We start from the raw sequence: 24456 nt of genomic DNA, 5'->3' as shown, positions 1-24456 counted from the left end.
ACACGGAGCTCCAGTGGCTGTCCACTCCACACGAGACGGAAGGTTTCAAACCATCCCAACGCCACTGCAGCCTCTGCGTCCGCTGCCGTCTCTGTCACGACTAGCTTCCTGAATACTGCAGGGTGACAGATGATGGCTCCAGCTCCAGCTGCTAAAGCTGTTAGAGCCAAACCCCGACAAGGACACAAGGCGCCAACGGGTCGGGGAACCGGTTCAGTGAGCACTTTGATCGGACAAACTCATCCGAATCTCCAGCCATAAACTTTAAAAAACAGGGCTACTGTTGTTTTGAGATGGCTGAGTTTCAAGCACAATAAATACCTGTGCTTTTATACAACAAACTACAATTCTGCGTCATATGGGCAACATACCGGTGCCAGTATCAGTATTAAACGATATTTGCATGACTTGAGTTTATCCATATCTGTCAGAAATGACACAAATAAACAGAGTGTTCTCAGATCCACTTATTTTTGAAATGTGTACTTGTTCCTAATAGATCCCTGACAATGTGGTCAACAGTTATGTCCAATATTTGATAAATGGTCTGAATGTTTTCAGATATATTTTCCAGGTTTTATGTGATATTTGTTCCTTTGGGATCCTGTGCTGTTTGTTAAAAAGGTCGAGTGCAGTGTGATTGTCCAGTGACAGAAAAGTTTTGCGTTTAATAGGAAACAAAAAGGAAATCTAAGCTTTGCGATACTATAGACACTTAAGTATCGGTTCCTGCAAATATCGGCCATCGGTCACAGTAGGAGGGGAAATCTCGGTTATCGGTATCGGCCTGGAAAAATGATATTGGCCCATGCCTAAGCAAAATGTTGATTTTAAAACAAAAACCTCATATTTGTGATTTTAGACTGAAACTCACTGCCTCCTGAAACACTGGTCACACTCTGGTTCTGTTTTGAATCTGACATATAAGTATATAATCACACAGTTAAGGAACCAAAACTCTGTGTACGGTACGCTTCCTTTCCACACAGCCACAGTTACTATGGAATAGGATTGGAATGCTCAAAACGGGACCAAATGATGGACAGGGAAGCACTTCCACACAGTGTTACTTCAAACCTGAAGAACGCCAACGGCGTGGCCAAAGTATCCTTTCCCTCAACCACAGGAAACCCCTGAAAGCTTCAAAAATGCTGCATACATCTGTTCTAAGATGAAGAACCACATCAACTTTCAGGCTTCTTTCAACAAGCCAGAAACCAGACATGTTCCTCGGAGGACAAAACCGTCCCTCTCCTGGCTGCGCGGCACACAGCAGCAGTGAGCTGACAGAAGCTATTATGTGAAATCAGAGATGCTGGTTCCTCCGCCGCTTCTCTTTCAAGCTCCAGCGGCCGATGCCCTCTGATTCTGCCCGACGAGAAGAGGGACGAAGGGTCACCCAGCTCGGCCGCTTGTCCTTGAGGGTTTTTGCTCACTCACCATGAACGCTGCGGTTCCCGACAGACATCCAGTCCTCCGGTGGAGTTTTTCTTTTTTTTGTTTAAGCCCTAGCGTAGCATCACGGCTGCTGCAGAGGGCTCACTGCTGGTAACGGGACACCCGGGGATAGGAAAACGGAGAAGAGAGGAGCAGGCAGGCTGCTGATGGAGGGACACACCCCACATGGCAAAGGATGCAGCAGCAGCAGCATGATACCCTACTTCCCTTCCTTCCTCACCCCCCCAACCCTCCTCCTCCTCTGTGACGCCGCACAGATCCGCTCCACATCAGCTCTGCTGCGCGTGTGTCAGCAAATCAGCAGGAGCGGCTCTGTGCTCTGCTGCGTCCTGCCAGTCCGTTTAATCGAGCCCAGAGCAGAGATCGGGTTTCAGCTCCTCTCAACCCACTCAGGTAGTAATGAGCAGCTTCAGCGTCGCTTCTGCTCCAGACGCCACTTTTCATTCACGCTTCATCACTGAGTCACTGCCACACTGTTCACACATATGAGTTAACGTTTTAGGAAAATGTCAAGTTTCTTGAAGCTAATTTATGACTTTTGATGCATTTCAACGTAAAATTCTATTTTATACTCGTCAATATTTAAACTAATTTACAATCTTTTTCAAATCCAGCTAAATGATCTAAAACATCTTTCCACTAATAAATGACTTTAGTTTCAAACCACGCTGAACATTCAACGTCTAGAAAAAACTGAATATTTCAATGTTTATTTAACCCTTTGATGTTCTTTGACTTATCGTGACTTTTTAACCCTTAACCCAAACAAAGCAACTCCAGCAGGCTCTGGAGCACAGAAAAGCGGTGCAAAAAGTTTGGTACATCAAAGTGTTTTTATTTTAGTGTCGCCGGCTAAGTCTCAGGAGTTAATGGCGACTATAGTGACTATATATGGTATCAAAGCAGGAGGTCGTTTTTCACAAACGTTGTATGGAGTTGGTTGTGGTTTTAAGTTGAAGATGTGTTACCGTTTAGAGGCTCACTTCTATAACGGATAAAGAAGAGGTGCAAACATTTTCAGCATTGGACTTGTCCTGAGTGTCTTCACATATATATGTGCGGCCCACAAGCACTACCCTCCCCCACCCCCGCCCCTCCCCTCTGATCACGCTACCGGGGTTAGAGCTTTACGTGACGAATGCATAAAAAAAAAAAAAACACTTTTTTTCAAAATGGTAGCTTGACTATAAGTTTCATCTCCATAGCAACCATTTTTGTTTTTTGGTCACCTGGGAGGGTCGAACAGGTTTGTGCAATTTTTAGAAGAATCGCCAAAAGTACATTTTTGCATTTCTTCTTTGTTAACCACGCCCACATTCCTAATATACTCATAGTGGGTCATAATGTTTCGTTCAGCTTGAACCAATGGTTCATGCATTAAATTTTCACAATATTCCGGTTAAAAAAAAGTGGGAGTATCAGATGAACACTACTTATGCAAGCTCAAATTTTAACGCCGTTCAAAATCAACAAACTTTATTGACAATTTCTTTTTCCATGTATCTTTTGCAATTATGCTTGAGGAGTTGAGAGCAGTTCAAATTTGTAGTGTTTTACTGAAGTTGATATTTTTATATGTCGGACTGATCTTGAGGTTAAAGATTAACGAAACTTCAGTTCTGGTTGTAGACTTAAGCTGGTGGCACGTGTGTGAAACTTTGTGAAGATTGCTTGACCAAAAAACGTTTGGTCTTGAGGGAAAATGTGAAAGATCGCCAAATTGCACCAATTGGCACAAGGTGTGGGTAGTAGGGGTGTGTAAATTCTGGGGAATTTTCGAGAATGTGGCAGGGGTGACATTTTTGCTAAAAGGTAAGAAAGGAGAATTGCGAAAACAATCTTGTCCTTGCAGTCCAGGGGGGTATTCCAGGAAGCATGTTTAAACTACCCTGACTTTAACCCTGAACTCTTATCAGACTTCTCCAACTTAAATGAATTACTTCAATTTGGTAACATGTAATGGAGTTAAATTTATTCAACCTAATTTCTTATGTCTATTAGACTCCATAACTGTTTTTACAACTCAAACTTACATATTTATCTAACTAAATGTCATTTTACTTTCAGTTGGATGTTTTTCCATCTTAATTTATCGTACTTCTTGAACTCTCATATGTCTAAGTTTTAGGCTGCAGATATTCTCATTTTTATAACACTAAAATGATTGATTCAATTTGGTCTGCACCACATTTATATGAATCATGCATTCAGTTATACTGACTCTAACATGACTTTAGTTTTTGTAACATCCAGTTGCAATAGTAGGGGGTGCTAAATAACCTCATGATTCTCTCCCTCACTCTCACACATGGTGCAGAAAGAATTACACATAATATGATAGAATAACTCTTCAAAACACAGTAAAACAGCTAAACGACTAAACACATTTGGTCAAAAACCCAAATCCGTCCAGACAGGCAAAGGGAATGATATCGCACAATTCCTTGCGCTGCCAATCTAACAGCAGCGCCAAAGTTACACCTACTTAATTGAATTAATTTGAAAGCAAAATAACCATCTTATAACTACATGTTTTTAAGTTGACTGAACTAAAAACAATTACTAAAGCAAATAATTAAGTTAGATCAAAGTAAAGAGTTTACCTTTCCAACATCCATATGTGGTCTTATCACCCTCTCACGGTGGAATAAGTATTATCTGAGCTTCTTCATCCACTAAATCATCTTCAAATAGACACGCCATGCTGCTTCACCTCTCTGTAAACAAACTAACCTTCATCTAAACCTGCTCCAGACCAGGTTATGTTCAGAGCATGAGTTGCTATGGCAACTTGACATACCCTGGAACATACCTCCATTTTTAGAACAGAAAGCTGAGGTTATCAACTTCCTTATCCTCATACTTACCGTGGTAATAGCATAACCTGCTTTTTGGAATACTAGGGCATACATCTTAATTTTAGAGTATGCAGGAGGTTTTCCAAAATAAATTTGTAAAAAATCCATTAAAGAATCCCATTGGCTATGGTTGTGTCTCATTTGTTTAAAATTGTGTGAAATGGCTAGATGGAGTCTTTTAGAAAAGTTCCAGATAAGTCTGCTGAAATGACGCCTGATGTCACAAACACAGTTCACTTCTCGCTTCTGCACAACAAAAGGCAGAACAAAAGCTGGAAATCTTAGCCTCGTTTGCCGTTTCCAGTGTAGGATTACAGTTTCAGATACGGCGGATGTTATACACTAGAATGCCAGTGTTCTTGCATGTGGGCCTTGGAGCATTAAAACCTATGCATGACATCTGTAGACCCATGTATTTGAAGCATGACTTGAACTGAGCTCGTGTCAGAAACAACACAAGGCTTCTTCCCACAGCTCCACTTAAACATGCTGGCGTGTCACCATAGCTACAGTTGTTTAAAGCTCCTCTGCACTTAAATAGGGACAGACACACCTTCCTGTCCATTAACGGGGTGGAAAAGAGAAAATTACACAGCAAGTGTTCAGAAATCTGCTGGCAAAGAAGTCAAAGAGCCCTGCAATTTGTGCGCTAACTGTGCAAACAAGTGGCGGGTTAATGGATCAAAGAGTCAACACTTTGCATTCCATCTGATCCCAATGACGTTTCCCACCTATGCAGAACCGATCCGCCACCAAGAAGATCCATGAACGTCCAACGCAAACCCTCCATCAGCCAAAACAAGAACAGCTACCACCATGCCAAAGGCGCCCATGAGCAAACTTCCATTTGTCACGATCAAACTTTTGAGAGACTCAGAAGAGTCTTTAAAGAACAGCTTGTGGGGGAGGGGGATTCCGCATTTGACCCAAGATGCCATCTTTAAAAAGGTCAGAGGTCATGTCCACAATAGATTTTTTTTCACATTTCATAACTCGAGGTTCACCTTTCACAGTCCTGCTGTGCGGTTTTGCAGCTTTTTGTAAGTTTAATTTTGTTTTGCTTTTTCTAAACAGCGGTCCGTGTTCTGCGTCCTGATTGGCTGTTGAAGACGTCAATCTCTTCCATGCCGTGTCTCCTGTACAGAATGTGTTCAGTTTGTCAAATCTACATAATCCTTGATCAGGTCTTTGTTTTCATACTAAAATACTGGACTTTGAGAGTTTAAACAAGAGAAACGTTACAATGTTCACATTAGTCTGACAAAAGTGTAAACATTTCAAACACAGGTCCCTTAGAAATAAGTCCTTCTTACCCTATTGGCAGATTACCTTTAAATAAGAAAATAAAAAATCTGCCAACGGGGTTGGAAGAATGGTCTTACCAAGGATTCTTATTTTAAGAAAAAACTCTCAAACTAAGATTAATTTACAATTGAAAGATTTTCTTGATAAGATTATTTTTCTGGCAATACAGGAAAGAAAACTTTCTTTTTTTTTTTCAAACAAGGACCTTTTTACTTTCTTAAGAAATTGTGTTTGCAGTGTAAAGTGTGTAGAGGGGTTTTTCAGTCTTAAAACATCTATAATCTTACTTTACAGACTTAACCTATGGGTTATTTTTAGAATGTAACCTTTGCTATATAACAAAAGGAACACTGTATACCGGGTTGCCCATGTGGTTACCGGATCGCCTCGGGCCGCCGGATGTTCTCGGGGTCCTTCGGGGGTCCTTCCAATGAGTTATATCACTAGAGGAGACATCACGTGGTTCCTCATGGGAGGAGATTACCGCCATATTGGTGAAGTCAAGTTACAACTGCAGTGCAAATTCTTTAACTGTGTGGAATTATAAAAACATTCTGGGATGCGTTCTGCTTCTGGTATTCTTCCAAAATTGCAATGCCATTTCATTTACACTCAAAAAACGTTCTATTCGGTGTGGTATCATATAGACCAGAAAATACAGTTCTTAATATCCTGATATTGCAAGGAAAGTTTTAGATGCACAAAAATAAATTTTTGAAGACCAAACCACTTTTTATAACATTTCATAAAGAGCTCTGTTTTTACTTTGAATCACTTCATTATATGAAAAAGAAGAATGGCTTGAAATTGCTTAGTTTTGTTCAGAAATAAAAACTTCACGAATACCCCTAACTAGTATTAGACTATTTAGATTGGTTCTGTGTTCCTTTATTTTACTTATGTTTTTATTTATTTTTGTGTTATGTTCATTATTTCTTTTTTCCCCTCTATTCTTTATTTTCTATGTTAATAGGTTATGTTTGGCAATGTTGACTGATCTTCGAGGTAATATTGATTACATTGTTATTGTTCGTTATTTAATGTATGATACCGCAATTTTCAATAAAGTTTTAAAAAAACTTAGCGACGTTAACTCATTGGTCGTGGCAACTTACAGCCAATCAAATAGTGTGACGTCATCATTGGTCGAAGGACCCCGAAGGACCCCGAGAACACCCGGCAACCCGAGAACATCCGGTACCCACACCCACACTGTTTTGGGATGAGCTACGTTTGAGGTAACTCTATCAAAATTCTAGAAATGTCTAAACAAAAACAAAAAACACTATCACACTGTTTCCAATAAATCCTTATTACGCGAATAATCACAAACCAACTCACGCGATAAGTCATTCAGAAGCACAGATGTGAACAATACATTTTGGTCTGCGTGTATCTCTTCACAATCCACAGAAGACACTGAGGATGTTTACACATCGGATTGATTTATTTTAAAAAACTCTACCAAAGCATCGGGAACCACGCCTCCATGTCTGATTCATTAGATCATTCAGTCTCCCGCTGCAAACATATCTTTCTGTCATTACTTTCGTGTCTCTGTTACCCACATTAGTTCAAGAGGGGAAAAATAAAACCAAAAATAAAACCAAAGGATCTTTTTATAAATGTCTTGATGAAAATCCCAAATATATAAGATTTAGGAGGCCCGAGCTGGATGCCTTTCCGTCCTTCAGCAGAGCTCTGTCGGCGGCCAGCCAGCTGGAATTCTGGCAAGGGAAACATATTCTGGCACAACACCGGGATCCGGCGGGGCGACGGCAGGCCTGTCCGGGCTGTATCCTTCCGTCCCAACAGAAGAAGGGACAAGCTCCAGGAAACTATGCGGCTCCAGAGGGTTAAGAAAATGGATGCAAACCGTCTGCCTGTGCAGAGTTGTTGGTCACGTGACTCATTCTAAAAAAAGAAAAAAGGTTTTTCCATTGCAGTTTGCAAAATATGTCCATTTTGATATGCCTTAAAAACCACCTCCTCCAAGCGCAAACGTGTTTTTTTCTTCAAATCAAATCAAACTTTATTTATAAAGCACTTTTCATATATAAATATAACACAAAGTGCTTTACATTAAAACACAACAAAATATAAAAACAAGCATTGACGATTTAAAAATAAATAAAATAAAAATAAATAAATAAATGGGGCCCCCCTCCCCGTACCTAGCCCCCCACTCCTTTCTTGATGAATGCACGTTTTTTCCAAATTGATGCGTTTTCATTAGACTAATTTATTATGCCCAATCCAATTTACGCAATTTCATTGTCAATGGAAATACAGCGTTCAAGAAGTAGAGGCGTTGGGGCTCAAAATAAGCTCATTCTTGTTTGGTGACAGTAGTTTCCATAGATACTCAGAGGATTTGGACCAATCACTGTCGACTGGTTTCAACATGGCGGTGGCCGTATCAGGAAGCAATGATTCTAAGCGATTTGGCCTTATTTCGCTAATGCTGGAGGTAAGGCATTTTCTGTGGGTGAGGTGACACCTCGATTCGTCCATTGTTTCTACAGTCTATGCGTGAGACGAGGCGTCTCGGACTCCCCGTCAGCCTGGCCCGGGCCTCGAGAAACGCTCCTGCGGGCCGGAGCGGTCCTTTACCGGGGATCGAGCACCGGGCAGAAGTGGCAGAGGATGTTCGATTGGCCACTCTGCATGTCAATCAAGTGAGTTATTTCACGCAGAGGATGATGATTCGCTGAAGGAGTTTTAAATAAATATACATTTCTTTTTTATTTATTTATGTATTCATCTATGAGCACCCTTATGAGCAACGTACATGATTATAGAAAAACTAATGAGCTCAAAAGGAAATAAAAATTTAAAGAAAGTTTTATTATTTCAAGAAAAGTTTTCTCAGACCTGCAATGTGTGAGTTTCTGTTAACATTTACGGATCAAGTTTACATTTTTACCTCTAAAAAAGTGATTAAGGTCGTTTTCGTTTTTTCCTTACATCCGACTCAAAGCCTGGACTCATTTGGACTCCAGTATTGTATGCATCTAGAATAGGCCTGCACAATAATTTGCAAATTTATTGTTAATGTTATCAAGCTGTGCAATACGCATATTGCAAAAGTTTCAATAAAAACTAACCTTAAATGTGCAAAAACAATTTTATGGAAGTTTGAAATATTTAACAAATCCAATACGTTTTTTATGTTGTTGAAGCCCTTTTAAGTTAGATGTTTGCCTCCTATGTAGACGAGGGTCATTAAGTGTATAATTTAAGTTATGTTGACTCTGTGAAATGGAAATGATGTGTTTAGATGTTTTTCTATTTGTTCATGTATCGCAAGTTATATCGTCATCGCAAAATTGATCACTAATATCGCAAATTGTGAGCTTTTCCTTGTATCGTGCAGACGGATTTATAAACATGCTTGGCACTCTAAAGCTACAATAATAATGCTGGAACATCTAATGTCCGTGTAAAATTCCTTTAAAACAATCTGCTTGTATTACAAACCAAATGCCAGACGACAGAAGTAGTTCAACCAAGACTTGGAGCCGATGAGCCTCTCCAGTTCTTTAAAAAGTGTGTTAGACAGCTCTGGGTTTCTGTGAGTGTGCAGTATCTGTCTGTGCCAGGATCTAGATAAACCTGTGCAGAGCAGAGGACCCAATTTCTCCCATCACCGACTCTGAATGAATCCAATATTTGCTTGAATAATAAACTTCTATGAATATGGAGCGTGCTCCTGAAAATGTAAACATTACTTCATTAAGGTGTTTCATTCATCAACAGTTAAAAGGGATCAGCTGCTGAAAGGAGACCACTCCCACATTCTAGCAAAGCCAGGAAGACCATAGGACTCCGACAAAAACACTCCAGCAGCCGGACAAATAATCGCCAAAGCAAACAAAGCTGCTGAAGCTGCCATATCCGAACGTCGGTGAGACAAAAGAGCCTCCAGAGCTTTAATGCTGTTTACCTGGCACACAAAAGGTAGAACGTTTCATCTGTCATCAGTGGTAGCAGCTGCTTTAATGTCCAAATAAGAAAATACTGCAGCTTATAAATATAAACATGGTCTTTAAAGACCCATTATCCCTTGTGTTTCGTTGATTCAGATTCCGATTAAATCCATAATAAGTTAATGTATCCAGTAAAAAGACGTGCATCTGACATAACATGTGAAATAATAAGAATCAAGGTTTGATCTGGGAATCTTGATTTGTGAATCTATTCGGATCGCCACCAAAGTGCAGATCCACAGCGCCCTAATGAAGCCACAGAAGCACATGTGTGGATCCTACCTTTTGTATCTTCTTTGGGTCTTTTATGGGGACATCTCGCAGAGGAACTTTTCCAAACAGCTTCCAACCGGGATCCTTCGGCTCCACAGACTGACTGTCCTTCACCTTTTTGGTAAACACGCTCCTGAAGGAAGGCAGGAACAGACAGACAGAGCTTAGACAGGAGGATAAACAAAACCAGGTCACTGTGACAAAGATCACTACCCTGTTGCTGTCCAGGACCTGAATACCCAAGAGTCTTTAGAAGAGCTTTGGGTTCACAAACACAGACCGTGTCACACAGCCACTACGTACATTTTGAGCACATTACATGGAGGAAAATTGGTCACATTTGAATTTACGTGGAAAAAGTCTTCACGTGAAATTTTCACAGATCTATCAGGAATGAACCACGAAATAAGTAAGGGTTAATGTCCTTGGAAGTGTGCATTATCAGCATTAACGCGGTTGTTTCCACGAAGTGCGTTAATGCTGATAACGCACACTTCCAAGGCCATTATCCCGCTTATTCCATGGTCACTTACAAAAGAAGTAAATATTTAACCAGTTTTTAGTCCTTTTTTCTTGATATTTTTACAGTTTGGCCCGCTTTTTTCACAAAAATGTGTAACGTGATGCAGTCAAGGTCTGGCAGTTTAAAGCGATATATATGCCGATGATCACGATATGTTAAATAAAACATCAGTTCAGAGATAAAGTTCACCTCTTACAGCTTGTTTTTGTCCAGATGATGAAGCTAAAGTTTTTTTTTAAAGAAGCTGGCAGAGTGATATAGACCATTTAAGCTAGGTGACCGGAACTTCTTTTTAGGCGTGAGATTTTCACTGTGGTATATAACTTTTAAAAGCACACCTATCAGGTAACCAGAGTCGAGTATTCACCCGGACCATAGTATAAGTACGAATAAACCACACAAAGAACACGTAAATCAACATAGAACATGACCGTATGTGATTAGTGTGCTGTTTATATGCAATTGATTAGTGATTCATGCGTCAATTACATAATTTAAACGCGATTTGTGCGCCATACACGCAATACAAAAGTTATACATCGGTGGTAGATGCGTAAAAAGGCTGTTAGACATACGTGGAACGGTCGATGAAAGCCACAAATTTTTGTATACATCTCGCAAAAATTGCAAAACAAATTACGTAATAATTGCATATAAACTATGTAGAATACGCATAAACTGGATGATTCTAAACCAGAGGTGGGCACTGAGGGCCGCATTCCTGCATGTTTTCCAGCATACCCTGCTCTGGCATGTTCTGATTGGCTGGACACACCTGAACCAGGTAATCAGCCATGAGTAGGGCAAGGATGTCTGGAAATCATGCAGACACACCGGCCCTCGAGGCCTGGAATTGCCCACCCCTGTTCTAAACAGACCAAAAATTTTGAACAGCTCAAAACAGAATTCACGTAAAGATTGTCAGTGGAAACCCTCAATGGAAATCTGCGCACATCGTCGGAAGACGAACGCAGGAAACACTTATGAATGACGTATATCACACACGTATCATGAAAACCAAACTTTCATGAACATAGCGGCAGTTTCTTTGTCTCTGGAACCATTTATTGCCATTTACGTAGACCTTTTGCGATATGAGTTTGTTTTTGATATTGCCATGTCGATACATTTTGGATTTATAGTGCAGGGCTATTTCCTGCTCCTCATATCAATGAAAACTTTATTTTGGACGGCTTGGACTCGGACCCATTCATTGTTCCCATGAAAAGTCATCATTGATATGAACACCTTGCGTGGATGTGTCCACGTGTCTCCTTCACTAAAGACGCTTTCTGTTCTTTTTCCTCTTGACTTACTGACAATGAAACAAATAAAACTATAAATAGAAAGCACTTCCTTATGCTGTGCAAGGCATTCAAACGTCGGCGGTTTCTGAAAGGCGTCTGCTGTGATCGTCAAATCTGCTATTTACAGTAGATGGCATGAAAAAGAAGAAACTTTGGTTAAAATTCCTGAACCCTCAGCGGCTTCTTTACAACCTGCCGTCAACTTGTTAAGGAGCATTTCACACCTGAAAGAGGCTCCGATTCCCCCTGCAGAGGGTAGAGAGGATTTCAGCTCACAGAAGACAAGTGTCAAAAGCTGAAGGGTAATTATATTAAAACATATTCTTCTGCCAAAAAAAAACCCTGCAGGCTAAACCCGAGTAACCCTGTGATGACATAAGAATCAAAGAGTGAAGGCCAGTGCAGAGTCAGCTGTGAAGTGCAGCCTGAAAGTGACATAACAGAGAAATGTACACATCGTCTTCAGTTTTCAGGTAAACCCTCCAACATGAACAAGCAGAACAGGCTTTAAAGTCCATCAAGAGAGTTACTCATTCTCAGATTCACCTGCACTGGTCCCTCGTTTTCTCCTAAGACGTTTCCAGATTCCCCAAAGTGCTATCCAGACTGAAATCTGGGAAAGAGGCGATAAGGCTTTTCCGTAAACGGTGAGGGCAGGCGGCGCGGAAATACCAAACAAGCTGGCTTAAGACGGAAAGCAGACCTTTTCCGATCATAAAGCACATGACTGCGTGGGACCAAGAAGCGCTCCAGGCTGCCTTCAGGTCAGCAGATTGTTCAGATTGACTGAGCAGTGTTCAGTCAGCCCAGAACTATGGCAAAACCTGCTGTCACACCCAATGGAACTCTCCTATCTGGAAGAAATCATGGCGCTTCCTACCTGTTGGTGTAGAGGAGTAGAGACGGAACGGCCATCCCGCTCTGTAGCAGCAGCAGAAAACAAACGAAGCTTAGCTCTTACTCAGAAAAAATCTCCAGACTATAGAGGCCAAGAGCAGTCCTACAGCCACTGAGCTCTGGCAGACAGAGAGGAGGAAGGAGCAGACTCCTCCTCCTCCTCCTCCTCCTCAGCGTTCCCGACCCGCCCGCTGAGAATTCACAAACGTGACGATCACAAGCCTGACAGGCGGCCACAGAGAGCCCAAATACTCTGAGAGGAGAGGAATAACTGATTACTGAAAAGGGGAGGAGCCAGAGGCCTGCCTTTGGTTTCTGTCTATTGCATAAACAGAACTATTAAAGTGAAGACAGAATAATTTCACCTCTGACATTTATTCAAGTATGAGCACACCCTCCAGCTGTGAGCATACAGGAGTGTACATCTGTTCGTTAACTTCCTGAAACATACGTCAGACGCCGCCACGCCCCCTTAAATCCACTGTTGAGTTTGCACTTTCAAACTCAATCAGCCTGTTGTCTCCTGAACCATGTGACCAACATTCAACCATCACAGGACTTGTCCAACGCACTCAAGAAAATTCCTCAACTATTTTGCAGACGTTGCCATTTGTTTCACTTCGAAAGTGTAATGATTGAAGCTCAATTCTGACCTGGAGAATAAACACCGTCAAAATAATTTTTTTAGTAAAATGTAAATTGAAAAATATTTAAAATTACACTGTTTGACTGAAGATGCTCTCATTCAGTACAGACATGAATATTCCTAGGTTACAGTTGGTATTAAACATTAACTTTGCCCAGGACTAGGTGGCAGTCCGTGTCCCTTTGCTGTAGCTGGAGCTGACATAGCATGTTAAGCCTAAACTGGAGCTCATGCCACTTTGTTGCTGATTTTTTTAAGGACACAATACCTTTGCAACATAGATACCTTAACACAGCACAGAAGTCGAAACAGAAAATGTGTTAATGTTTACCAATATCATGCGTTAGCCAGTCGTTAGCATGGAGAAGAAAAAAAACGTGCACTCTTTTGCTTCTCCACACTGTGGTTAATAGAAAAGATTGCTTTTAAAAATACCAAGCTAGAGAATGCATATGACATGCATTGTGATGTACACAGAGTACACATTGTATGCGACATGTGCTGTTGTGTTTGTCCTATGAATCCAGCATGGCTCCTATAACCTTTGACCTGGTCTTTCTGGACTGGGTGTGTCTCTTAAAGAAAATGATGCTGTGAAAAAGAAAAACTTTTTTTTTAACAAAGAACTCAAAGCCTTCAGGTATTTTGTGGTGTATTTGCTGTGTAACTTTATCTTTCTATTAAGTTTATATTAATGAAATTTCCATTTTTTAACTATGTTGTATTGTTTTCACAAACTCCTCTTAAATTCTTTTGTTTTTGTCTCTAAAGAAAATCCCTAAATCTTTAAAACATGTTTACTGCATGTCAAGTTATTATAAACCAATGATAACCAATGATCAAAGAAATACTACATATTAAATCTTCTGCTACATCAAACCTTAACACTCCACAACATTAGCTTTTTGCTAGTTTTACAGACTTGTTCTCTTTTTAAAGACCCACTCCAGCAAAGTGGTGTTTTTTCCATGTTCTTGTGGTGTTTTTCTGACGATGGAGTAGATACAATAAGAAAATGAACAATAGAACTGCATTTTCGAGTCTTTATGTTCTTCAAATTGTGAATCAGGGACAAACAGAAAAAAATGCAGTTTCAAAAAGAGCGTGTTTGTTACGTAGAAAATATGCCGGGTGGGCCCCAAACTCCCTGCTTTGAGCTCTTAGCAAAGTGAAGTGGAGGGGAAGGGGAGGCGGGGTTGCTGCGTGTAAACAGTCCCACCCTCAATTTAGAGGCAAATTTCATATGAACTCCTGCCGCTCTGCAGGAACTATGTCCTAGAAAACACAGTTTGTTTGTTTTTTAGCTAAAAAGACATAATCGTTATTAAAAGACCACCGGGAACGCTTCGAAAATAGATCAAAAGATGATGGGAAATGGTCCGTAAGTACTTTTTTTGGCAGTTTCTTACTTTGTACTGGTTGAAATGATCAGCGTAGAGCAGGGGTGTCAAACTCATTTCACTGAGGGCCACATCAGCATTTGGTTGTCCTCAAAGGGCCAGATATAACATATACAAGTAACTAAATGTAATGTAAAATAAATGTAACTACTAAAATATCTCATTATATTTACTATGACTTTTTAAAGTGACAATTACAGTTGCAAAGAAAACATATGTTTGCTTGTTACTCTAGCATAAATTCTGTTAAATTTGATTCTGACTGGTTAGGTGATGTGGACACTATTTAAGTCCTAATGTATAGTTACCCAATCAGATATTTTAAGTCTGATTCCTCCAAGATATGAATAAATACACACTCATTTTTTTTTTATTCTAAGAAGTTACAAACTTTTATGCTCTCGCGGGCCACATAAAATGACATGGCCGGCACATTTGGCCCCCGGGCCTTGAGTTTGACACATGTGGCGAGGAGCGTGCATTTGGCCATTCCCACTTTGCCTAATGAATCAGTAAAAGAAGCAGGCACTAAAAACCTAAACTAATTATAAAGTCCCATTTTAAAAAGGGTGACAGAAGTGGGGTTTCAGGGTTGTTATTTATCATTTTAAAGCGGTTTAGAATCCAGCATTCTGGGTATTAAGGCAGTGTTTGGCACAATTACCTCTTCTTGAGGTCAGGGTGTGAAATGCAGGCGTGTTGGGAGGGTCACGAGCATGTCTCAACTAATCAAGATTTGTAAAGAGGCCTTGAGCAACACGGCCTTCCTTAGAAGCAGAACAGAACTGTGTCCTCTCAGAAAGAAGGAGGAGAACAGAATACAACTCACAGAACAGAAAACATTTTGGAAAAAGTTCAACTTTTTCTGACGGACAGAAAAAATGAAAAACAGTTGGTATGTATACATTTACACAAAATTCAGTAAAAGTTTAGTTACTTTAAACACAGCGATTGATGAACCAGTAAGTCACCCTAACCACAGTTCACATCGTATGGTTGCTTGTAAGGAGCACGAGTGTCATCAGCGGCGTTTCTGCTAAACATATGCGTAATTTTGCAAATACACTAAACCAGTGTTTTTCAACCAGTGTGCCGTGGGAGATGGTCAGGTGTACCGTGGGAAATTACACATTTTCACTGATCTAAAAACATTTTCCATCTCCAGGAAATCAGCTCTTTGTCCATTCAAACAGGCCCTGATAAAACACTGAGTAGTTAGGAATATAAAAGATCATAAAATACTTTTTTCTTTGTGTTCATTTGATTCTATTAAAGACATTTTGATAAAAATGACGGTAACACGATTTAGCCGCAGCTTCAGCTCTGTTAGATGTATGGATGGCGTCTTTTTCAAATTGAAGATTGTTTAAGGAGGAAAAATTAATAATTGCAGTTTATGCCTGGCCGGAATTCTATGACACTAAGTCTTTCGTATATCTGAAGAGAGCTGTGAAAGAAAGAAAAAAGTCTGGAACAAGACTCACCAGATTTGCACCGCATGGACATTTCACCCCAAGTCTCCTCCAAGCATAGGTGGTGGACATACACTAGTAAACTGTAGAAATGAAAGCAGCCCCTCCCTGCTTGTCTAGTGTGAACACCATGGCCTATACTCTCATTCAAGAACACACGTTTAACAGATTCTGGAGCGTGCATCATATTGCTGGGGTGAACGTAGCTATAGAAGGTAGTGACACACTATTCAAGCAGCATGCTCCCCCCATTTATCTCAGTTCACAGCCTCGCTGTTTCACTCATTTGTTGTTTCAACACAACTTTGAATGTCTTTTCTTTGAATCATGCAGTGTTCTGCACCCTGATTGACTGCTGATCTTGTCAATCAATTTTGATTGTGCTGTGTTGTCTTCTGCACAGAGACGTGGCGCATGCAGCTTGCTAGAGTTAGGGAATTTTTGATCAAGAGCACAGTTTTATTTTCATTCGATAATACTGGACTTATTTTTCTATGTAGGTTAGCAAAGTGTATAAAGTGTGTAGTGAGGGGTTTTACTGCCGTAAAACATCTATAATCTTTTTTTTTTCACCGATCGTGGGTTATTTGTGGAACGTGTCTCCCGCGATAAACGAGGGAACTCCGTTTTCGCCATCAACTATTTTATGTTTTTGAGCGACAGCGATGTATAAGTAGATGTGTGGGCTTTTCTACTCCTTTGCAGAACATTCCAACCAGAGCACATCTGATTAGTCACGGGACACAACACGAGTTCAAACAGTAAAAGCGTCTATGGTGGAAAGAATCTGGTCCTGCTTATGTTCTGCAGACATTATTCTCCTCTCTAAATTTGTATGAATTTAAATAGCTGTTCTGACAAAACAAAGAGGCCTGGGGTTCATTCCTGTCAAACTGCACTGTTAAGAAAGCACATCAATTGTTTTACTAGGAAATTTGTGATCATTTCAGGTCAGGAGGATGTGTAAGGTGTAGTTTTAAATCATTTTACTTTGGTTTGTCTTCTTTTTTTATTAAATTCAGTGGATCTGGTCAGCAGCCCTTTTATGTGAGGTTTTTGCTCCGTTTTCATGTCTTCTTGTCATAAGAAGTGGTTTTTAGTTTAGTCTTTAATTGTGATCTATAAATCCAAGATAAAAATCAACATCACACAATCTTTGCGCGCAGCAACAGTCTGCAGGATTACTTTGCCCACATTCCAGGTCCAGCACCAGGTTACAGGAATGTTCCTCAGAACAGACCCGAGCGATCGCAAACTTGCCTGTTGAATAAGCTGATGAGTGGTCCCAGTTTCTTGTGCTGCTGTGGCTTGACCCCTGACCCTGGGTACAGTTGTGAAGGACTCCAAAGGTCTGCTGGACCTCCAGGTGAGGAGGACAACGTCACGTCTGAGAAGTCAGCTGTCCCGCTTTCATCCGTCTCCAAGGTGACGATGGCGCTGGAGTCTGACGTGACGGTGAAATCCAAGATGTCTTCATTGGAGACCGACAGCTCTGTGCTCATGCTCGACACGCTGCACATAGAGATGTCATCGCTGCGATTCAGGGCTCCGCCCCCAACGCTTAAGCCCGGCGTGGCTAAGCGAAGGGTGGGGCTAAAGAGGCGAATGGTGTCGTAGCTACTGCGAGGGAAGGTGGAAGACTTGCGTGCGGTGCTGTTGGATGGGTCGTCGTCCAGCGGTAGAGTGGCAGGCGAGTCTTCAGCGGAGTCCATGATGAGGTTTCCATTGTGGGGCTGCAGGGCGCTGCAACCAGGGGGGTGGATCTCCAGTGTTGGGATTCCTGAGTCCTGAGAAGTCAAACTGTGGCTGTCTGGATCCAAGTCTGAGGGGCTTTTGTGGGGACTGCTGAAGTAGACGGGGGTGCTGGAGTAGGGGGGCCTGTAGGTGGGCGGGACATGTGAGGTGAAGCTGGGCTGGTGGTCGGCGGGGAGGTCAGTGGCACTTGGTCTTTGGCCCGCTGAGCCATTCTCCACTATGGCTCCTACAGGCATACCTTTAAAAGAGAAGGTCACATTTTAAAAGATTGATAAAACATTTCAATGGAGACTAAAGTAGAGACATCGTCACCACAAATATGAAGAAAAGCCGTGGGGAGTTAACCCCTGATGAACCCACGCTACAGTCATGAAGCTCAGGGTAAAGGGGGTCTCCAAGTCCTTCTAGTCCAGTGAATTTCTAAATATGAACTTGTCCTGTTTTTCAGCTGAAAAACTGTAGCAAATGAATATTTATTTCTAAACACCAGAGAAGTAGAGAAGAAAATAACCTTTTCCACTTCTGCTCCTATGTTTGCAACACTTCAGATGCACACAGAGTGCATGAACCATCGACTGTACCTGAGATCTGGAGCGAGCGAGTGTGACGTCACCCACGGGAAACGCTTTACTTCCAGCTCCTACCAAATGGCTTCAAATGAGTGGCCATTTTTCGCAATATGGACGCCACCATGTTGAAACCAGAGATCAATGAGCAGCGATTGGTCCATCTGAGTCATTTCCATGGCAGCAAATCAGGAGTGAGCTTGCAGGAAGACCACTTGAACGCAGGCTCGGGAGAATCTGGCAAACATTTTGAACGTTTTAAGTGAGACCACGTACTTTTATTGAGGCCTCTGATTGATCAATTTATATCTTGAATAACTTGCAATAAAGAAAAATATGAAAAAAGAGGATTATCAAGAACATGTTGAAAAGGTAACAGAACAAGAATGGTGATTCTGACAAATAGAATGACTGAGTAACAGCTGTTTGTCTCTATAGAAGTCTATGGGGTTTTGGTTTCCTGGGGCCAGCAGGTACTTCCTGTTTGTAAAGCGAGGGATGGAGGAGTCACTCACTCCAGTTCTCATATACAGTCAATGGCACGAGCTGAAAACAATGTGTGTGTGTGTGTATATTAACACCCAACTGAATATTCACAAGTGCATAGTAAAGTAGTAGATTTTTTTTAAAGCTCCTATAAATATTTATTGACTTCTTTCTTATCCAGTCCTCCTTAAGAACTAATCATTTGACTCTTAAGTTTTTTTTAAAGATGTGCATATGCAGATTTTAAACCCCTCCCTTCGGCTACATACAGTTTCATTTCACGAAACAAAAGTTTTTATGGTTTGTTTGAACACTTAAATTTTAAAGTTAACTTTTGCCATTGAAAAGCCCTGACTTGTTTTAAAATCCTAAACGAAAGCAGGTCTGTTTCTTGATCTGAGTGTCGCATGCTCTCCGTTTCCTCAGCAGCAGGACAGGTGTGCAGCAGGACAGGTGTGCAGCAGGACAGGTGTGCAGCAGGACAGGTGCGCAGCTTTGTGGGCAGTACATTCTGCACCGTCACCTGGCCTCAACACAGGACTGTTTTGAAGTTTTACAGAGTTTACTTAAACTCAAAAACTGTTTTAAACACAGACTCAATGATGAAAATGTGGGCCAGAGCAGGTCAGTAAAAAAGAAAAAAGTATCAAATAAAGAAATAAAGCTATAATAGTTGCTAAAGGAAAGGGATGTGAAGCGATGACTCGTGACAGATGATGGACCTTTGTGCCTGCAGGAGCGCTGAATGGATGAAGGGTCTGCAAATTTGTCACTAACTCCGTACAAAGTACATGTGCGACACTAACCCCCTCGGTTTAGCTTTCTTTGTGTTAGTAGTTCATTTCTGTGGACTTAACTGAGACTATCACAGGTTTCAAGGCAATCCTGCAGGAGAAATGTTGGCAGCGCTGTGGGAGCTAACCTTTCTTTCCCCCCCGTGACGGCACATTTCTGCTGAAAGAGCAGCTTCATGAAGGTCAAAGTTCTGAAAGAACTACCATCTTCCCACCTTGTCTGGTGCTGATGAACATGTTTATGATTTCATTTCCTATTGTGGGGATCTGCCCGTTTGATAGAAGCAAACTGGAGTCCACGTCTGAATGTCAGTGGAAGGAAGAGAGTTTAAAGTCGCACTCAAATTTTTTTCAAAGTGTTCCCAGCTGTCTTTTAGTTATGATTTTTAGCAAAAAAAAATCTCTAAAACCTGTGCCGCGTTGGTTTCTAGGACATAGTTTCAGCAGAGCGACAGGAGTTAATTAAAAAGATGCCTCCGGGTTGTGGGCGGTACCGTTGGCACAGAGCAAGCCCAACACCTCCTTACTATCATCCATCTGTTTACACGCTTTCACAGCCCCTCACATCCCAGCATAACATTGCCGGTCCAAAAAAAAGAGCGCGAAACATTGGAGCTATCCAGCCGTACAGTTTAGATCCAGATTCCAGCTCAGACGAGGAAAACAAAGACGATCATGGATCTATGCGTCTGTAATTTGATGCATCAGAATGGAGCGGAGCGGGGAGCTCATGGTCTGCTCAGCCTATTTTCTACATAACAAATATGATCTTTTTCTAATGGCATGTCTTGTTCATTCACAATGACTGGAATAAATAAATCCACAGAAATACAATTTTGAGCTTAATTTTCTTTACATATGTCTTTCGTCATCAGATAAATGACACCAGAACATACTAAAAACACTATATTCATCAGAGTGTGTCTTTAACAATGATGCCCCACTATCTTGCAAGTGTCTTTCATGACCAAATCAACAGAGTTAGAGGGACATTGTGGATTTTTGCTGATAAATTTCCCCCCAGAATAAATGTCATAATCCAAAAAAGTCTTTTGGAGTGATCTCCGCATCCATCAGCTCACCTTATTGGACTCCTGATTTTCTCCACCTGTCAGGACATTGGATCCATGTGGCTTTGATGGGTGGAATTTAATCTCACAGCAGTAACTGGAGTGTGGAATGTAATGTGAACAGGGCCCCAGCATCCTCCTCTCAGCACCAGCTGCTGTGCATGAATGAGCTCAGCCTCGCATTGGGGCAAGGCATCATTCAAGGCTGAAACCCACAACATTAGGAGGGCAAAAAGGAGAAAAGACTGTTTTCTCTCAGCATGAGGCCCGCGGTTTGCATACGTCACCGAGACAATAAGCCAAAGCCACGGCAGGCTCCAAACCCTGACCTACAGGTCGTCATGTGAGCCCAGCAGACTGTCTTCCAAAAGAAACGGGTTGTTCTTGAGCCACAGCATTAATGACCTCAAATCAATTTGTTATTATTAGCACAATGCATTTGTCATTGAAAAAGGCCTGATTTGCTTTCACAATAGTCTTTGAAGACTGCAGGCCTCTCAAAAGGAGAACAGGAGTGTTTCCTCCAGTAGAATACTGTAACAACAGCAGCCTGAACCGCCGGTTTCAGTTCATATGCACAAACCAGACGGAGAAGTCCTGAAAATCAATCAGCAACACGCATAGAGTGCAGTATTCCGATTTTTTTCTACACAAACAGGAAAAGTAAAACAGTTGACATTATTATATGCTAATAATGTAATAGTTAAAGTAGTAATTCCTCTTTATTTGCCTTTCAGAAGAGACTAAGAAGAAAAAATGCACTTCATGACAGTTCAGTGACGTTAAACACTGCATGGTATAAGTCATTACAGCGGAAATGTTCGCAATTACAAGTGATTAAAAAACGTAAATAGTGAAGATAAAGACAAGTTCCTGTTTTAGCCCAAAACCTCAAGTCAAACCGCACATTCCAACTGGATGATTTAAATACAGCTGACGCGTCAGCGCGGACGTCTCATTTCCGCCGCTGCTAGTGGTATATTATTGCAAAAATGCACTTTAAACTGCACCGAATCAAAAACAATGTTCAATATCTCATTATTATATCATTTTTTTTAATCCAGATAGTGACGGATCTCTTAAAAACACCTGCTTTGTTTAAACTCTTGACATTTTGAACGGGTTTGGTGGGAGCAGGAAGGAGCGCGCTCACATTATAACACCAGCATTTCAACCAGAAGAGCGTGGAGGAACCGCAAACAGCGCGCACACCTACCGCCGCGGTGCTCGCTGCTCTGCTCCCGGATCGTGTTCGCCATGCCGCCGCTGGACGCTACAGGTGTCCGGTGGCAGGTGGCCGCCGCTCACAGCTGTACATAGTGCTGGTGGGGCTAGTGCGGCAACAGCATCACCGCCGCTGGGCTCCTCGGCTCTTCAGGTAAACAGACATACAGACAGCAGCAGGGTGAGGGGGGGACCGCATCACATATCCCGCCTTGAGCGTCCGCTCCGCGCTGATGCTCGGGCGCCAGCTCACTCATTACCGGCGCTTCCTCAAGTACGAACACATCAACTTTCCCCCATCAAAGGCCTTCTAAACACCCTCGTGACGTAAAAAACCGAGAAATAAACACAGTTCCGAGTCTGAACAGGGGCGTCAACGACCACATTTGACACGCTTCACAAAAATAGTGAGCATTTCATACCTGTTTCTGTCGTTCCGCCGCCATCTTAAACCAAACTTATGCCGAGTGAGGCGATAATCGAGCCAAGAACGCAGTCTGTCGATCAATTCACCTGTTCAGACCTGCAGACATCACTAATCAACCTGGATAAACGCTCCCCGATGGCGCTACTGCAACACAAAGATGTTTGCTAACCGCAAATAAATGTCCAAAGTTTACTTTTTTACTCCAGGAAAGTACAAATAATCATTCAAAGAGCGGGAAAAAATCTACAAAAATATGTGACAGCATCTAAGTTAATTTTTTTATTATTTTTTAAGTTTTTTTTTTTAAAGTATTTTTTTTAATTCTGAGCCATCTTTTTGATTTTTTATTGAAATTTTTAATGAAAAAAATACAATTAATTAAAAAAAATGAATTGGGACCTTCATGCGTATTTTTTTTATTAAGAATATATTTTGCATCCTCAAATTACAGTATGGGAAAAAAAGTATTTGTCAGTCACTAATCTTTGTTTTTTTACTTGTCCCATCCAGCAGAATCTTCTGACACGAGGTGTCTATTTGCATTTTAGGCCAAACTTTATTTATATTAATTATGTTTGTATACATTTCTTGTTAGACTGGACGAAAAACAGAAAAGAAAAGGAGAGAGTAGGATGCTGGAGATAGCGGACGAGGGTTCAAAAGAAAGGGGAGAAAACAGTCCATCACTAATTCTGCAAGTAGTCCAACTTATAAAGATGAATGGGGTCTGTCATGGTAATCATAGAAAAACTTCAACTGTGAAAGAAAAGACATCTAAAACAAAAATCTAGGGAAATTAGATCTGTTGGTTTTACATACCTGATTTGTATACTGATGCAGAAAAAAAGGGTTAAAAAAAAGTTCACCTCCGTATTTTGTAATGGAACTCTGCTTTCAATGACAGAGGTCAACAGTTTCTTGTAGGTCTTGACCAGATTTGCACACAATAGCTGCTATTTTGGTCCATTCTTCCATGCAGATCTTCTCAAGAGCTGTGATGTTTTGGGGCTGTTGCTGGACAACAGACTTTGCATTAATTTGTTAATTAGATTGAGGTCCAGGAGGTGGTTAGAACACTCCAACACCATGAAGTGCTTTTTTTTTACTCCTTTGAGTTTGGAATCATCATCATGCTATTAGATCCAGCTACATCCTCAATGCTGTCACTGATGGAAGAAGATTTTTGACCAAATTCTCACACTACATGGCTCCTTTAATCATTTTCTTCACACAAATTCACAGGTTTTGCTTTCGCATAAGCAGCTCCAAAGCATATTTTCCACCTCCACTAAGGAAAACATCTTATTATTATTCTTATGCGCAACCAGGCAATTCTTCCCTCTCCAAACATGGCGAATGACGTTTATACCAAAGAGTTGCATTTTGGTTTTATCGTCCACCTGACCTTCACCCAATCCTCTCTTGGATCATCCAGATGGTCTCAGGAGAACTTTAGAACTTGTGCTGGTTTAAGCAGGAGGACCTTTGGAGCTCTGCAGGATCAGAATCCATGATGGCATTCTGTTACCATAGCAACCTCTGTTACTGTGGCCCCAGCTCTCAAGTTATTGGCCAATCCCTTGAATACTTCTGGCCTGTTTCCTCACTGTTCTCAAGATCTTTTTGTACCCCACCAGGTGAGATTCTTTTACTTCTTCCATTTTCTAACAATTGTGCCAACAGCTGATCTCTTCACTCCAAGCTACCTGCTTATTGTAGTTTGGTTCACTCCAGTCTTGTTCAGGTTTACAATCTTGTACTTGGTATCCTTTGACAGCTCTTTGATTTTGGAGCTGAGGTTGCAATCTTTTTAAGGTGGACAGGCGTCTCTTTATACAGATATCCACTTTAAACAGGTGACATTAATACAAGTAATGAGCGGAGCTTCTTAAAGAATTAGTTAGGGACGTGATTCTTTGTTTCTAGGAAATAACTTGTTTTCTGCTCCAAAATCAAATTGTTGGATTCTATTTTTTTACATTGTGTCTCTCAGTTGAAGTATTTCT

General features: G+C 41.2%; 1 protein-coding gene across 6 annotated transcripts in view; it reads right to left on the bottom strand.

Moving 5' to 3' along the window:
• The window catches only part of tbc1d14 (TBC1 domain family, member 14), a 43500-nt gene extending 19253 nt beyond the window's left edge, over window positions 1-24247 (bottom strand). Inside the window, exons 1-4 of one of the 6 annotated variants that reach the window (XM_011487736.4) lie at window positions 22446-22598; window positions 22016-22171; window positions 17389-18121; window positions 9893-10016 (exon numbers count right to left, since the gene is read on the bottom strand). In XM_011487736.4, coding sequence (XP_011486038.1) covers window positions 9893-10016; window positions 17389-18121; window positions 22016-22058 — 900 coding nt within the window. In that variant the 5' untranslated portion in view covers window positions 22059-22171; window positions 22446-22598. Of the gene's footprint in view, window positions 1-9892; window positions 10017-12593; window positions 12753-17388; window positions 18122-20811; window positions 20989-22015; window positions 22172-22283; window positions 22599-24156 lie in introns of those variants that run through there. The other 5 variants (XM_078936684.1, XM_078936686.1, XM_020711781.3 and 2 more) reach the window with 5 other exon arrangements.
• Between the last annotated feature and the right edge of the window lie 209 nt (window positions 24248-24456).

The sequence above is a fragment of the Oryzias latipes genome, chromosome 18, assembly GCF_053564925.1.
Source record: "Oryzias latipes strain Hd-rR chromosome 18, Olatipes_Hd-rR_3.1".
NCBI classification, from domain to species: domain Eukaryota; kingdom Metazoa; phylum Chordata; class Actinopteri; order Beloniformes; family Adrianichthyidae; genus Oryzias; species Oryzias latipes.
Note: the sequence above shows the minus strand (reverse complement) of the source record. Positions and strands in the feature narration are given on the sequence as shown.